Source organism: Ictalurus furcatus, chromosome 19, assembly GCF_023375685.1.
Source record: "Ictalurus furcatus strain D&B chromosome 19, Billie_1.0, whole genome shotgun sequence".
Lineage (NCBI taxonomy): Eukaryota > Metazoa > Chordata > Actinopteri > Siluriformes > Ictaluridae > Ictalurus > Ictalurus furcatus.
The window spans coordinates 23,241,386-23,258,311 of NC_071273.1; the positions used below are offsets into that span (position 1 = coordinate 23,241,386).

Below are 16,926 nucleotides of genomic sequence, written 5' to 3' on the forward strand. Positions count from 1 at the left end.
TTTTCAACCCACAGCTGCTACCGTCTGCAAAATGGTTCACCCGTGAATACCACGCCGCTGAGATTAGATTCTTTGCTAAGAAAAAGAAGCACCGGTCACATGTTACCGAGACGGCTTGCCAGAACATACGCTCTAAGAGAAAAAAACAGTACCTTTCCATGTCGCTTTAGTGCTTCCGTTATCTATTGTACCTTTAATATGTATCTTTCACCTTGAAATGTGGATATACTCGTTCCCTCCTTCATTCATCTTCAGCACCCTTTCAACCTGGTCTGAGTATGGAGCCTATCCCAAGGCGGGAATACGACATGGATGGAACGCCAGCCCATCTCAGGGCACCATGCACACATTCTTGTGAGGGATGTGTGAGGAAGCTCGAGAACCCATGTGGAACCTCACACAGATACCGGGAGAACATCCACATCCACAAAGACAGTAGCTCAGAATCGAACCCAGGAGCTGTGAAGCACCAGCGTGCCGCCCAAAATGGATATAGTGTACCTTTAAAAAGATTTAAGGTTTACAACTGGACCATAATTACCATAATTAAGTATGTAAATCTTATGACACACTGACCAACGTAGTGCACGCTTTCGGAAACACAAGGCAGACTATTCAATCGAACGAAAATGGGGATTTGATGAAAAGAGAAAGAGAGATCGAGCCAAAGAGGTACACTACATCTACATTTCTAGGTGAAGGATACATACGAACGGTACCAGCTTGAAGGTACCAGCCCATCAACACAGTATGGTACAGTTTAATACTCTTTCTTTTTCTGAGCGTTTACTCTCTACATTTTTCCGTAGTTTCCATAGCACTTTCACTCTCTTCCCAGCTTGCAGAGAAGCCAGAGAGGGGTCCCTCTTTTGTTTTTGAGGTGCTGTTTTCCTGAATGGTTGGTTTGCATCATGATGTGTTAGCTTTGCCCATTCCCCCCCCCCCCCCGTTCCTCCTCCTTTTGGGTCTTGGAGGGATGGTCTTGCCCTGGGTCTAGCTAATTGTGGAGAGTTCAGGAAGACCATCATTAGCACTCAATCTCAGCCACACATGGTCACCAGATGTGCAACTGCCCATAGTGAACTGCCACGTTTTGTCTTTTGTCTCGCTCTCTCTCTCTCTCTCTCTCTTCGGCTCTATCTCCACTTCTCTTTCACTCTCTCGCTCTCTCTCTGTCATCACCCCCCCCCCCACCCCCCACCCCTTTTTTTCCTCCAACTTAATAATCTGCCTTTTGTTTCCGCAACGGCTATTGTGCGTTAAGTCGGTCCATGCGTCATAAGAGAAGTCACTCAGCGCTGAATGGAATTCTTTGTCACAAAGAAGCGGAGAGTGCATGAGCCTGGGTTGGAGTGGGGAGTACGGGGATTTCATGTGTCCCTCTGGTATTTTTATGACTTGTTTGTGCAGTTTTGAGAAATGCACATTGTGGCCCGGGGGAAAGAGACATACCACCTTTTAGTAGCCATGATGGATGCGCTTTGTGCATGGTAAAATTGTGGACGGTAACTTCACACAAAATTAGCATACAAAATGTGTGTCTTAAGGTATACATGTCATCTATAGTTGTGAAAAAATGCGGACTAGCTAGAGAACGTGCTTCTTTAGAGCTTCGGTAGTAGAGCGGTAACACAATGACACTATGGTTTACTGTAGAAAGCAGAAAGCTTATAAAAAGGTTTGTTATTTGTTGGAAGGAAAAAAACCTGGATGGAGAAATCCAGTCTGATGTGTGAATTCTGGCTCTGACAGTTCCTCAACCTCAGCTACATCCCTCCAGGTCATAAATAGTCTTCACTAGAGATCCGAGCAGGACTGTTTTTTTTTTTTTTATGAACCCGGCCGTTATTTGTCCCACATACATATTTGTTGCGTCTGTTTCGGGATCCCGGTCCCAACGCACACCTCTGGTCTCAACCAGCAAACCAAGACAAATAGTGCATCTCCCATTCATATCCGTGTTTGCATCTGTTCATGCCAAATATCTGTATTCGGTTACATCTCTAGGTCGGAAGAACATCAAGGGTAATCGAAGGTACTCATATTCTCGTTTGATCTTCCTAACAGAACACATCACTAAGCTAATTTCATGCAGTGTCATGCCTTTTAATCGGTTCTAAACATCGGCGTCTCGTTGCACATGACCGCTAGAGGATGACAATGGCCTTATTGTTAGCATTCAAACATGCAAAGCTCATTGGGGTTTTTTTCATCCTGAATAGGACAAAAGCAGAAAGAACAGTAAGATAAAGAGGGCACTGATGACCTGGAGATCACTGTCCCTCCCCTCTCAGATTGTTCACACGGCTTTTTATCTCTATTCTCAGCAAGAATTTGGAGTTTGCGGTAGTAGGGGGTTCTCCTCTTAGCATGCGCATGTGGGTAATCGCAATGTTGGTCAGACGGAGAGAAAAAATTAGCGACTTTTTCCTCAAGGTAATGCTCCTACTTCGCAGTAGCCACGGTTGCCATGGCACTGTTTACAAACACACTTTCCCCTTCCCAACCCTCCGCGTCTACTTGCAGAGAGGTGAGTGCTATCGATTCACAATCGAACACACATTACTCTGTTTGGAAGCTAATGCACTTTCGACAAAACCCAAAGAAAGAGAGAAAGGGAGAGGGTCAAAAAAAAAAGCACACTTAGATGTACAGACATTCACACAGTCTCTCACAGCAGCAGGGAAAAAAAAAAAACAGTCGGAGAGTGCGTTACGTGGAGAGAGAAAAAGGCTGCCATTGAGCAGAAAAGCTTGTTCCCAGGGTGGAAATCAATTAAAACGAACTTTTAAATGATGTGACGCGACCACAGAGTGACTGTACAGAGGAGAGGCACTGCTGCGCTCAGAGCGAGCTTAGAGGTCCGTCTGCACCATTGACTGCTGGGAAAAGTGGTCCAGTAATAGCGAGATCAGTGGGAGCACTCAGGGGCGCAGTCTAGGTCAGATTTCATTGTCCGCAGCTTCTCTGTTGTTTTGGTTCTCTTCGGCTTGTTGGGGCTGGTAAATAAAAAAAGAAGCTTGTCATCGAGGCGCTTATGAGGAATTGGGTTCGAATTAGGGATACATCGACGCCATGCTCGTTTACTCATAAGTCTGTTCATTAGCGTGATGGCGTATTCATAAAAAAATGCCCTGGTACCAACATTCGATACCACACGATACTACGCGTATGTTGTCACGCTAAAGAGAAGACAACGTGAAACGACGGTCACCTGGAGGTAGGGTTACTGACAGTAATCAAAGCAACGCAGACCAAGTCCTGAGAAAATATCAAGAACTACTTCTCCGGGTACTCTGGTTTCCTCCCCCAGTCCATAGACATGCATGGTTGATTGGCATATCTATTGGAAAAGAAAATGATGGATGGATGGATGGAGGGATGGTTGGATGGATGGATGAATGCATGGAGAGATGGATGTATGAATGGATGGATGAATGCATGGATGGATGGATGGATGAATGAATGGATGGATGTATGAATGGATGGATGAATGCATGGATGGATGGATGAATGAATGACTGGATGGATGTATGAATGCATGGATGTATGAATGGATGAATGAATGGATGAATGGATGGATGGATGAATGCATGGATGGATGGATGGATGTATGGGTGGATGAATGACTGGATGTATGTATGAATGGATGGATGGATGGATGTATGGGTGGATGAATGACTGGATGGATGTATGAATGGATGGATGAATGCATGGATGTATGAATGGATGGATGGATGGATGGATGGATGAATGGATGGATGTATGGGTGGATGGATGTATGAATGGATGGATGGATGGATGTATGGGTGGATGAATGACTGGATGGATGTATGAATGGATGTATGAATGCACGGATGTATGAATGGATGGATGGATGGATGGATGAATGGATGGATGTATGGGTGGATGGATGTATGAATGGATGGATGGATGGATGTATGGGTGGATGAATGACTGGATGGATGTATGAATGGATGTATGAATGCACGGATGTATGAATGGATGGATGGATGGATGAATGCATGGATGGATGGATGGATGGATGGATGTATGGGTGGATGAATGACTGGATGGATGTATGAATGCATGGATGTATGAATGGATGTATGAATGGATGGATGGATGAATGCATGGATGGATGGATTTGGCTGCTGTGGTTCAGGTGGTTCGGGTGGTAGAGCGGGTTGTCCACTAATTGTAGGGTTGATTATTCAATTCCCGGCCCACGTGACTCCACATACCGAAGTGTCCTTGGGCAAGGCACTGAACCCCAAGTTGCTCCCGATGGCAAGTTAGTGCCTTGCATGGCAGCTCTGCTACCCTTGTTGTGTGAGTGTGTGTGTGTGTGTGTGTGTGTGTGTGTGAATGGGTGAATGAGAACCAATGTAAAGCGCTTTGTAGAACCGTTGAGGTTAAAAAAGCGCTATATAAGTGCAGACCATGTGCGAGTGCAGAGCCATGTCATGTGCGCTACAGGTCTACACAGAAAACTGCGTTGCTAGCAGCTCAACCTAAACAGAGTTCATTAAAATGTTCCATGACGTCCCTGATTGATTAACACTCAGTACTCCTTTTGGTATTGACGAGCACCAAAAAAACCTTGGTATTGATTTCACCAGTTGTTCATAGGTGCATGAGGTAAAAGTCTTGGCCCTCTTGTGGAGCTGGTTAAAAGGGAGCTGAAACACCAGGCGCTTTTGTGCATCAACGTCTGGAGTTGCTGCGTCATGCGGTCTGTATGATCGCGAGCAGGCTGTACCTGCTCGGTGAGTAGGAGCAGCGCCATTTCAAACAGGAGGTCCGTGTTAAATGAAACATGTTCAGCGCTTGCAGGTAATTACATTTACGCGTTAGACTTTAATTAGTCGACTCCGCTGGGACCGATCCACTGACACTAATTAAACGTAGTCAATCCGATGCTTCTCGCTCGCACACCTCCCCCCTCCATACTTACCCCCTCTTAGCAAGCTGTCTGCCAGGTGAGGCTGTGTGTGTGTGTGTGTGTGTGTGTGTGTGTGTGTGTGGTTGGTCTGTCGGCTTCTCAAGGCAGCTTTTAATCTCTCAGCCTCTGCCCTTTGACTGTCGAGTCCTCCTCTGTTGATTCCCGAGCTCGGGCACGGTTACAGTGCTAATTTACCGGCCCGCTGTCTGAGTCCGTTCTAATTAAGGCCAAATACAGCAGGGTTGAGGTCTGCCCTATATATTACACACTTTCTTAGTTTGATTTTCAGTTAGAGTGCAAGCTAGGTGGTGGGGGGTGGTGCAGTGCACCAAATCTGGTACGTGGGGGTAGCAGGGTGGGGACAATGGCAGGGTGCGGGGCATTGATTTGAACCATACCTCGACGCATTCCTCAAACAAAACACAATGAAGTTCATTATCCTGGAGGCCTCGCCTCCCCTCCACCTCGACCCCTTTCCTCTCGTCTTGCCCCCCACCTTTACAAAGAGCCTTTCACTCGCTAACGTCGTCTAAAGTCCTTCGTCTCACGCTTACCTTAAACACACACACACATACATACATACACACGCACACACACTGACACAATACCTCCACACCCTTTGTACACAGGAACCCACCTATACTTACTTACAACAACTGTGTTCTGTTGAACAGAGAGCAAGATAAGAAGCGACTCGGAGACAAAACCCACACACACACACACACACGGTTCAGCTCTCGCTCATATCAGCAAGGCTTGATGTCTCCACATAGGTCCTGAATGGAGAGCAATTCATCTTCTCTCCCCTTTACCCCTTTAAACGAGCTCTGATTAACCCAAAGTGGGTGTGTATATTTGCGTGCAATAAAAAGAAGAGCTGGATATTCAGTACGGAAAACTGAGAGAACGTAGAAATCGGTCATGAAAAATGCGCGTCAGAGCGTTTCCCTTGTTTACGACCCCAGCGGCGACGGATCCGAAATACGTTCCAGAGGCGTTTAGCTAACGAGAGCCATGCTTTCCCGCACGCCAGCGAGCAAATCAAGCGGCTTAATTATGATAATTGGCTGCAACTTCCTTTCTGATCCCACGCGAAACAAAGTGAAGCGGTATCACATAATGCTGCTCGTTTACGAGGTCGTCAGTCAACGGGCTTCGGCTAATTACGGCAGAAAGGAAGAGGACGATGAGGAAGAGGGAGGGGGGGATGTGTGTGTGTGTGTGTGTGTTGGGGGGGATGTCTTTCGATCTCGATTGCTGTTTGGGGGAGTCCATTTTAGTGTTGCCTCACTGGATGTTTGACATTTAGTATTTGGTTGAGGTTTTTTTTTACGTATGTATATCTCAAAATTCTCTCCAAGAAACCCTGCTGAAAAACCCCAACAAAAACCATCACAGAAATTCTAATGGTTTCCACTACAAGTACCATCACAAACCATCAGCTGACCGTTAAAACCATTACCAGTCTTTAATGGTATCCACTAGATATAACATGTCACCAATAGAAGGCAAAAATTACCTGTAGAGACCCACAGGGTCCATTACCGTTTCCAGTAAAACTCATACAATTCCCATTATAAGCATTAAAACCATTACAAATTTTGTAAACAAATCCACTCCATTTCCTTTTAAAAGAAGAAGTAAAAAGTGATGTCTTCAATAGCTTTTCTTCTGGACTGACACACACACACACGTTTTTATATCTTGGTGGGGACCAAATGTCCCCATAAGGTTAGAAATATCTGACATTTGGTTGGTAGTGTGTTGTTGTTGTTGTTGTTGTTTACAAACTTTTTTTTTTTACCACAGCATCTTACTGAGGTTAAGGTTAGGATTAGATTTAGGTCAGTGGAAGGTCCTCAAAGGATAGTAAGACCATGTGTGTGTGTATGTGTGTGTGTGTGTGTGTGGAATAGGACTGATTGAATTAGAGTAATTAGAGGCAGCTCACAGTGTCAGTATTAATCACCCCGCAGTCTCATTACGAGCCCCGCACATCACGCCTTTCATCTCGTAATCATCCCACACTCACCAAGTCACACATATTAACCCACATCCTCTCTCTCTCTCTCTCTCTCTCTCTCTCTCACTCACACACACGCTAACCCTTGTACTTTTTTAATGATTGTGTTTGCAGACACATCCTGCTGTTGAACACACACTCTCGCACACCGAGGGGGAATGAAGACTGCTGAATCTGAAGACAGGTGAGTCATGCTGTACTCAGCGACTCCCACAGGGAATTCTGGGAGTTGGTGTTTACAAAATACTGTCTTGTTTAATTTCATGTCATTTCACCTGTCTGACCCACACACACACACACACACACACACACACGAACACACACATACACATACACACACACACAAAGCATAGACATAGTACAGAAAGCATTAGTACACAAAGTGTACTAATGCTTATGTATAAGAGTAGTGTAATACACAAAGCATAAGCATAGTTCACAAAGTATAAATGTAGTACACAAAGCATAAACCTAGTACACAGAGTATGAGTAGTGTAGTACACAAAGCATAAACCTAGTACACAGAGTATGAGTAGTGTAGTACACAAAGCATAAACACAGTACACAGAGTATGAGTAGTGTAGTACACAAAGCATAAACATAGTACACAAAGCATAAACACAGTACACAGAGTATGAGTAGTGTAGTACACAAAGCATAAACATAGTACACAAAGCATAAACACAGTACACAGAGTATGAGTAGTGTAGTACACAAAGCATAAACACAGTACACAGAGTATGAGTAGTGTAGTACACAAAGCATAAACACAGTACACAGAGTATGAGTAGTGTAGTACACAAAGCATAAACCTAGTACACAGAGTATGAGTAGTGTAGTACACAAAGCATAAACCTAGTACACAGAGTATGAGTAGTGTAGTACACAAAGCATAAACCTAGTACACAGAGTATGAGTAGTGTAGTACACAAAGCATAAACACAGTACACAGAGTGTGAGTAGTGTACTACACAAACCTTAAACATAGTACACAAAGTATGAGTAGTGTAGTACACAAACCTTAAACATAGTACACAAAGTATGAGTAGTGTAGTACACAGGGCATAAATGTAGTACACAAAGCATAAACATAGTACACAAAGCATAAACATAGTACACAAAGCATAAACACAGTACACAGAGTATGAGTAGTGTACTACACAAACCTTAAACATAGTACACAAAGTATGAGTAGTGTACTACACAAAACATAGACGTAGTACACTAATTATGAGTAGTGTGGTACACAAAATATAGACGTAGTACACAAAGTATAAGAGTAGTGTTGTACACATAGTATAAAAAACTACGCAAAGTATGAGAGTAGTGTAGGACACAAAGTATAAACAAAGTACACAAAGTATGAGAGTAGTGTAGTACACAAAGTATAAACAAAGTACACAAAGTATGAGAGTAGTGTAGTACACAAAGTATAAACAAAGTACACAAAGTATGAGAGTAGTGTAGTACACAAAGTATAAACAAAGTACACAAAGTATGAGAGTAGTGTAGTACACAAAGTATAAACAAAGTACACAAAGTATAAGAGTAGTGTAGTACACAAAGCATAAACAAAGTACACAAAGTATAAACAAAGTACACAAAGCATAGATGTAGTACACAAAGTATAAATAAAGTACACAAATATAAACAAAGTACACAAAGCATAGATGTAGTACACAAAGTATAAACAAAGTACACAAAGTATAAACAAAGTACACAAAGCATAGATGTAGTACACAAAGTATAAGAGTAGTGTAGTACACAAAGAATAGACGTAGTACACAAAGTACAGGTATAGTATTAACTTTAACAGAGAGAAAAGAGAGAGACTCGTGAGGGAACCTAACTTCTTTATCACAGATTCTCCACATTATTAAATGTAACTATAAAGGGACAAATGTCTTACGTCGTTCTTTAATAAATAAAATAACACATAATATTAGCGTAAATACATAGAACATACAACACAATTGTAATCATTGGCAAATTGCCGTGATATAAGAGGAATAAAACACTTTACGACATGCTGTCATAGGAAGATAATTCACTAATGCTGTTGTTGATTATTTTCCTGAAACAACGCACCCTGCGCCTTTTTCCAAAAAAAAAACCCAAAACAAAACCCACTTCACTGAACCAACACTAATTATTTTGGATATTTTGGATATTCTAGTAACGTTAATTACAACACAGCGTGAACTATAGCTCACTGAACAGAGTCACAAACCTTTTGTGAGAGAATAATGAAGTGAATTTAACACGTTATTTATTTATTTCTCCAAACGCCACGGCGCTGAATTGTGTTACTACACGGCGTAGCTTTGTCACAACAGCGACGCTCCCGCTCTTTAATTAGGCCTTATTGTTTTCACAAACCGGTTTCACGGATCAACACAAGTAAACATCTTTTTTAAAAATAAATAAATAAATAAGTAAATAAATAACAACAACCTGATACCAAATAATCCGAACATGGAAGTTTAAATACGCTAACCTTTTTACCTCATTAGCTACTCACCTGAGAATAATGACAAACGAGCTTACCGCGGTCTTGTTTATCTCTCCGCCATTTCATCTCCGAATGTGAGGGAAAACTTCCTAATAAGGTACGACACGAAAAGAACGAAGACAATCGCGGCGCCTTTGAGTGGAATATATGTGTTTTAATGAATGCGGGTCGGCTTAATGATGGCGAGGAGACTTCAAACGCCGGATTGATTCATCCTTCATGCTGTTTAATACGCGCTTATGCAAACTCAGATCCTTCAGACCTCCCAAGACCTCGCATCCATGATCTCGGGGTCTCTGTAAACACCGAGGACGAGCTGCTTGTGTCTCAAATTATTTGTCGTGTTGTTTTTTGTGAAAAATTTTGTACACAGCGTGACAGCTGGCGTAATCTGTGTTTTGGCACACGGAGGTTTTTTTCCCCGTCTATCTTCGTTCATTTACGACGATGGCAAGCACGTAGAGTACGTAATACCTTACGGTCCTTCAAAACGTACTTCCTGTCGCTACCGGGTTTTCGGGATTCATGCCGCGTTCGAGTCGTCCTCGGAAGTCCGCGCGTACGAATTCAGAAGTGGGGGGAAATAAATAAATAAATGACGACGTGAGAGGACTTTATTCGTTTTTATACGTAGCATCAATAACTTTCAGTAGATTTTGTTGTACTGAAAGACGCACTGACGGTAAAGGCGAGCCGTCGATTGTTCCGATAGCCAAGTTTCCGTCCACCTCATCAGCCGTTCTGTTATCGAATTTAATTTTCCAAAATTTGCTGTGTCTCGCCTGTTTGGCGTTTTACTGCTAAAATGGTGTGTGTGATGATGTAATCCTTAAAAAGAAAAAAAAAAACTCAACTAAAGTTGTCGTGTATCGCAAAAGAAATCCTCGAGCCGTTTTGTTTTTTGCGTATATCGCGAACGTTTGCGTACCACGTATCCTCAAATCCTCGTAAAATGGAGACTATTATCGAGACGATGAATTAAAACTGGCCGGCTTGCCGTCGTTTTTAATTTCGCGAAGAATCGCAATTGGACGAAATAATCAGAAGACGCCGTCAGAACGGAATAAGCTTGTGACATTTTATTGATAATTTTATAGATACATCAACTATATCGGTAAACATTTCAATGCGATAAACCTTTTTTTTTTTTTTTTCCACAAAAAAAAAAACCCCCAAAACAAATAAATCAATCCTTGGATGGAAACGTAGCGAGTGGCGAGAGGTTTATTTTACCTTACTGAAAGAAAACAAAGAGCTGAACAGACAACGTGCATAACTATCGCTTCATACTGATGACGTTTCGTTACTGACACGCCCCCGATGCTCATCGAAAAATACGAGCTCCTGAGTGGTAATTACGACGTTGTGCCGGCGTTCACGGACGCTGCGTTCGCCTCGTCATTACGTTGTTTCCGACAGGACTTTAAGGCAGTGTTAGATCTCGAGCTGCTACAGGTTTCCAGCGCTACAAAGTGGAGGAACAACATGGATGCCTCCAGGAAAGCGTCCGAGCTAGCCAGTTAGCATTGCAGATGAACAGTTTATTTACTTTCTCAACCCGCTGAACTGCATACTTATCGATTTTAACCAGCTAATGTATGCCAACGCTCCTTCCGATTGATCTGAAGGAAATACTCCTATAAAAACATTTAAAACGAGATATTTTATTCGCGGTGAGAGCGGCCATTTTGACTCCATGCCGCATCCCTCTGAATTCTAAACTCCGGGCGTTTTCTTTGTTTGTTCCTAGCTTAATTATCAAAATGGCGCGCGTTACTCGAACGTAGCATTGCGTTCGAGTGGGTGTGTCTACGACGAGCGTATCCGTGGTTACATTTTTTGCACGATTCACAGTGTCTGTTAGTGCCTGAGTGAATACGGGACATCTGATTACACTTCAAAACCCACACATGCTAAAAACTAGCTTACTAGTTAGCTTACCTAATGGTACGTCTGCATCAGTTAGTACTTAGCGTTTGCGGTTAGCTAAGTAACTAGCAACGTATTGTGTAGTTAAAACCCAGAAGGACGTTCGCTGATGTTAAGCTAGCTGTTGTTGTACTGTGTCCTTAAAACTCAGCAGTTTACTAACAAGCTACCATAGCTAGCATCGAGAAAGCTATGTAGTGTAAGTCAGGATATCTAGGAAGCGAGCTAATATTAGCATAACAGCTGTAATTAGTAGTCTGTTTTGACGGTGTGTGATTAGTAACTCGCTGTTATTAGTTGTACAGGAAGTAGAATCGGTTCATACGGTTGTTTCGCTCTCTTTCAGCCGCGTATCAAACCGACAGGACTGTCTGCATGTGTATACATGCATCTATCCGATAGCGTGCATGTGTGAGTGCGTGCGTGTGTGTGTGTGTGTGTGTGTGTGTGTGTTTCACATGCTGGTGAGAAGCAGATCATTATGTGTGCCTGCATTCGAGTCATTTTTATTTAAGAAACCAGACAATGGGCTGTTGATTGAGGGGAAAAAAGGAGGAGGTTGACAATGGGGTTCTGTGCCTCCGAATGCAGCGCCATTCTACCCCTTCGGCTTTAAAAAAAAAAAAAAAAAAAAGGGCCCCGGCTCATTGTGGCGGTGCCGAGACGCACACATACACATACACACACACACACACACACACACACACACACACACACACAACGGGGTGAGAGGAGGAAAAAAAGCAGCGCTGCTTAGGAGGAGGAATATTTTGCCGTGGTATGTCATTATTCTGCAAATTTCTATTATCTCATCATGTTGTCTTCATTGTAATTGCGGCTAATTAGAGGGCTAGTTAGAGGCCCGGGCTTTGAGGCCCGGCTTTGGCGTGAATGGCGCGCCGCGATTAGCCCTCTCCACCGGAGGAAGCGGAGAAAAGAGAAAGAGATTAATCCGGTTACCTTGGCGACACTCGCTTCCATCTGCGAGGAACAATGCAGTTTTGTTTCTTTGGATCAGTCGGGATCAACAGAACGGCGAGCTCTCGGCCCGAACAATGAAGAATTCTGTCTAACTGGCTTCCACCCCCACCTCCTCCGCCCCGTCCGCCCCCTCCACCCTAAGTGCCTCCCTCTCTCTTTAATACACTCCTCCTTCTTTTCTCCACGTCGATCCACCTCTTCGTTCTCCGCTTCTCCGCGGCCGTCTGATCTCTCGACGCCTCTGACAGTAGCTTAAAAGTCTTCTTTCGTCTCCACATGCGTTCGTGTGTGTGTGTGTGTGTGTGTTGTGGCCACTCAGGACCAGGCGGAGATTTGTCAGAGGCCGTGACCTTGTCACACACATCCTGGAGGTTCATCCCACAAATCCCCCCTCCCCCCTCCCCCGGGCTGAAAAGCACTTAATGAAATAATACACCCGAGCGCAGACCCGCATCCAGAGCGCCGCCGAATAACCCGAGCAGTGAGCCGTGAGTCGTACAGTACACCAGTTTCGCTCCGAGTAAATGAGACGCTTTTGTTTCTCAGTGTATTCTTTTGCTTTTATCCCGCTGTGGTGAAACAAAGGCTCTTTAAACAATGAAAGTAAATACATTTTTTTTTTTTTTATCAAAAAGAAAGAAAGAAAGAAAGCAGCAAGCACAGGGATCGCATGTGACCTGTTCATTGTGATAAGGAGTTTTTTGAGGGATGGGGGGGAAAAAAAATTTTAAAAAATAATAATAATAATTCTCCATCTGCTGGGCTGCAGAACCAGAACGAGAGACGGACAGAGAAAGAGAGAGAGAAGTGGAGAGAGAAAGACGGAAAGAAAGGGAGAATCAGGAGCGATTGAGAGAGCGGTAGTGACATCTGGTCCCATGGGCACGACAGTCGACAGTAAAAAATCCATGTGGATCACACACACACACACACAGAGACAGCATGCAGTTTGCTGGAACAGGAGTGTACTCTGTGTGTGTGTGTGTGTGTGTGTGTGTGTGTGTGTGTGTTATGTACATACGTATGCGTGTGTCAGACCAACCAAGAGTAACCGTGCCATTCGCAGGCTCTCTCACCATAAAGCGTCTTAACTCCTGTTAAAGACGTGAGACGATCACGTTTCTTCACCCAGCGGGTGAAAAAATTCGATTTCTTTCTCTGCTCGCGTGCACGTGCGTTCGGAAAAGTAACACTTCACCTCAGGAATGTATTCGAGTCCACGTGGACTCAAAATTGTGGCTTTTCGAATAGGAAAATGTCCACCGTAAGGTCATCTATAAGCTCGTGCGCACGGAAAACAAGCTCTCTCTCTCTCTCTCTCTCGCTCTCTCTCTCTCTGAAGTGCCCCGCCCCCAGAGGTTATAAAAGTCCACGGTACTAAATGTCAAGTACAGATTAGCCTGGGTTGTGAGGTAAGCTAAACGCTATTGGCTGTTTAAAAAGTGGGCAGGGCCACTCGATATGCCCCGCCCTGACTTCCTGTTTCAGCGGTCAAGACGTCGAATAACTTGCTTCACGTTGACGTCTGTGTATTCTAATCCGTGTGCAGGAAGCAGGAAGACATCCCGAGTCTTGCTTAGTAGTTTCAGTGTGTAGAAACTGATCACCTGGACCATACATGTATCACTCGCTGTCCTACATATCCCATAATGCACCAGCTGAGACGCTGCAGCCTGTCTGGACGAACAGGGCGACGAAACAGTTTGTTCATTCGTTCGTCTGGACTCGCAGCCATTTTGTCCCGGTCAGCGTAGCGGTGGATCCGGAGTCTATCCCCGGGAATACCAGACGCGAGACGTGAGACGCGAGACGCGAGACGCGAGACTTCCTGGGCTCCTAGCTCACGCACTCAGCGTCGCCGTTCCACCGAGTCCATCAGTGACTCAAAGCACGTCTACAATCTGACCCGTAATGTTTAGGCTTTCAGAATTGATAAGAAGTGACCCCACAGCCTGGCTGAATTCTCGAATCCGATTGGTCGGATTGAAGTTCTGTGCTGAAATTGGTGTCGTAAAACAAAATGGATGCCAGTAATAGACACTCAGTCTCGAGTCCTGAGTTCTGCTTCAGCCTTGGTTTCTGTGCAAGTTTGTGTAGGTTTCTTATCGACTTTTACCTGGTGTTGATGAAACTTCGCTTAAGAGAAGACGGAGAGTCGAGGGACCGATGTCTACCCGCATGTGCGTGCGTGTGTGTGTGCGTGCGTGTGTGTGTGCGTGTGCGTGCTTATCTTTTTCCGAAAACGTTTTCCCCACGTCGCGTTCCAAGTGCTGTCAAACTGCACGGCCCGACGGTACACTACTCGTAATTTTCCCATGTCATCTCTTTCCAAATCTCTTCAAAGGTTCGGCAAAGATTGGCGCCGTCTTTTTCCTCGGCGCGTTTTGGCTCGAGGTGGCAAGGAGAAGCAGAAGGAGGCAGCGAGAGAGGAAAAAAAAAAAAACACACAGAGAGACAAAGTGTGTGCTTTTTTTTTCTTTTTTCTTTTTTTTTTTTTTAAAGAAGGCCTCTGTCGAGCTGCGTTTTCAGATGTGACTCCAATTGCACACATCTGCTGCGCGCGGTACATCTGTTATTTAGCGACTGAAGAGCTGACAGCAAACATCCTCATTATTGTAGCGCCGCTCTTTATTCATTCATTCATTCTCTCTCTCTCTCTCTCGCTCTCTCTCTCTCTCTCTCTCTCTCTCTCTCACCAGGCACACAATGGCTAATCATCTGGTGTGCTTGGAGTGCCGGTATTGTCGAGGAGTAAATTGATGGCTTGATGTACTGTGGCCTTTTTTCTTTTTTTTTCTTCTCCCCCTCGTACTCGGCGTCTCGTCTTATCGGCGAGGCCACGAGGACACACGTGGTGGAGGTGAAAAGCCTTTGATTGTTCTTCACGTTCACAGGGAAGACTTACGCGAACGTGTTACGGTCGTTACAGCGAGCCCCATCGTGGCCGTGCCCTTTTTAAATGCCGGCGTTTATCACACTGCGTCATCGATCCACTGGAGCAGCCATTGTTTGATTTCTGCTCATGTGACCACCACTGGCTGCTCCGAATAAACACGCACACACACACACACACACATTTTTCTCACAATCCTCTACCGAATTTCAATCCGCAGGTTCGGCTTGAGCACCAAAATCGTTAAAAAGCGATGAAACCGGTGTGTGGAGGCGGAGTTACGTTGTCTCCATGACGACAAATCGAGTAGACTTGGCGTTTCGAATACGAATCGCTCACCGATCCGATATTCGCAGCTAACTCAGAAGTCCAAAATTATTATTATTATTATTTTCTTTACACTATAGTTATTAACTAGCTGCGGCTCGGCGTCTGTGTTTCCGAGTCGCCTAGCGACAGCCACTTGAACAGCGAGTGCATCGTATTTTCTTCATTCGTCGAAAGCACGAAATAAACTCCGTCGACGTTCAGGTAGTAATCTAATATCGAATCGTATCGAAACGATCTAAACATCTGGGGGAAATGTTGACGTTCTCGTTTATTTCGAACACTTTCACTGCCTTCATGCTATTTATTACCTAGCTGTAGCTTGGCATCTGGATATCCCAGTCGCCTAGCAACGATGTTCTCATGTTTTTGCCTTTTTTTAAGATATCAAAGGCCCGAATTCGCAAATTCACAAGTCCTTTCCAGACACACCAAGTGACCCAGAAACCGTAGGAGTTTGGTTAGTGATTTTTTCCACCATTACATTGACCGTACTACAGGACAGCGAGCGAAATTTGAGCCGAGCTTTGGTCATTTGAACGAAACGTAATTTAAGAAGCTACAGTTCATCCGTCCATCCATTTTCTGTACCGCTTATCCTACACAGGGTTACGGGGAGCCAGGAGCTTATCCCAGGGAACTCGGGGCACGAGGTGGGGGACATGATGGACAGGGTGCCAATCCATCGCAGGGCACAATCACACCCACTAACGCACTACGGATCATTTGGAAATGCCGATCACGCAAACTCCACGCACACAGGGCAGAGGCGGGATTCGTACCTTCAGCCCGAGAGGTGCGAAGCAAACATACATGCTAACCACTAACAGCGTGATCATTTCCATCCCACTACCTCTGTGGTGAAGGATTTGACTTCAATAATAATGATAACGAGTCTTTATTGGTCACATTTCTTCGCATATCCCAGCATGTTAGGAGGTTGGGGTCAGAGCGCAGGATCAGCCATGATACAGCGCCCCCTGGAGCAGAGAGGGTTATGGGCCTTGCTCAAGGGCCCAACAGTGGCAACTTGACAGTTGCCGGGACTCGAACCCCCGACCTTCCGATCAGTAACCCAGAGCCTTAACCATCAAGCCACCATCTTGGCACGTAGTAAAAACCTAGCCATTGTGACGACGGAGTTTACTGGAGTGGCTCGGCGGTGAGTGACAGCCGTGCTGTGTTTACGTTAGCACGGCGGTGATGTCGTCAGAGCTGCATTCTAGGAAAAACGGCTTAGCGCCAGGCTTAGGACGGGGACAAGCCGTGCCAGGTGAATAGGAGAAATGGAGAGAATGAGGTGGAGGGCATTAAGG

At 44.6% G+C, this 16,926-nt stretch overlaps 1 protein-coding gene across 4 annotated transcripts in view; it reads left to right on the top strand.

Annotated features, from left to right (window-relative positions):
- The window catches only part of sox5 (SRY-box transcription factor 5), a 279,205-nt gene that overhangs the window by 114,657 nt on the left and 147,622 nt on the right, over positions 1-16,926 (top strand). For all 4 annotated transcript variants that reach the window (XM_053650130.1, XM_053650129.1, XM_053650131.1 and 1 more), the window contains one exon: positions 7,083-7,152. In XM_053650130.1, the coding sequence (XP_053506105.1) occupies positions 7,127-7,152 (26 nt within the window). In that variant the 5' untranslated portion in view covers positions 7,083-7,126. The remainder of the gene's footprint in view (positions 1-7,082; positions 7,153-16,926) is intronic.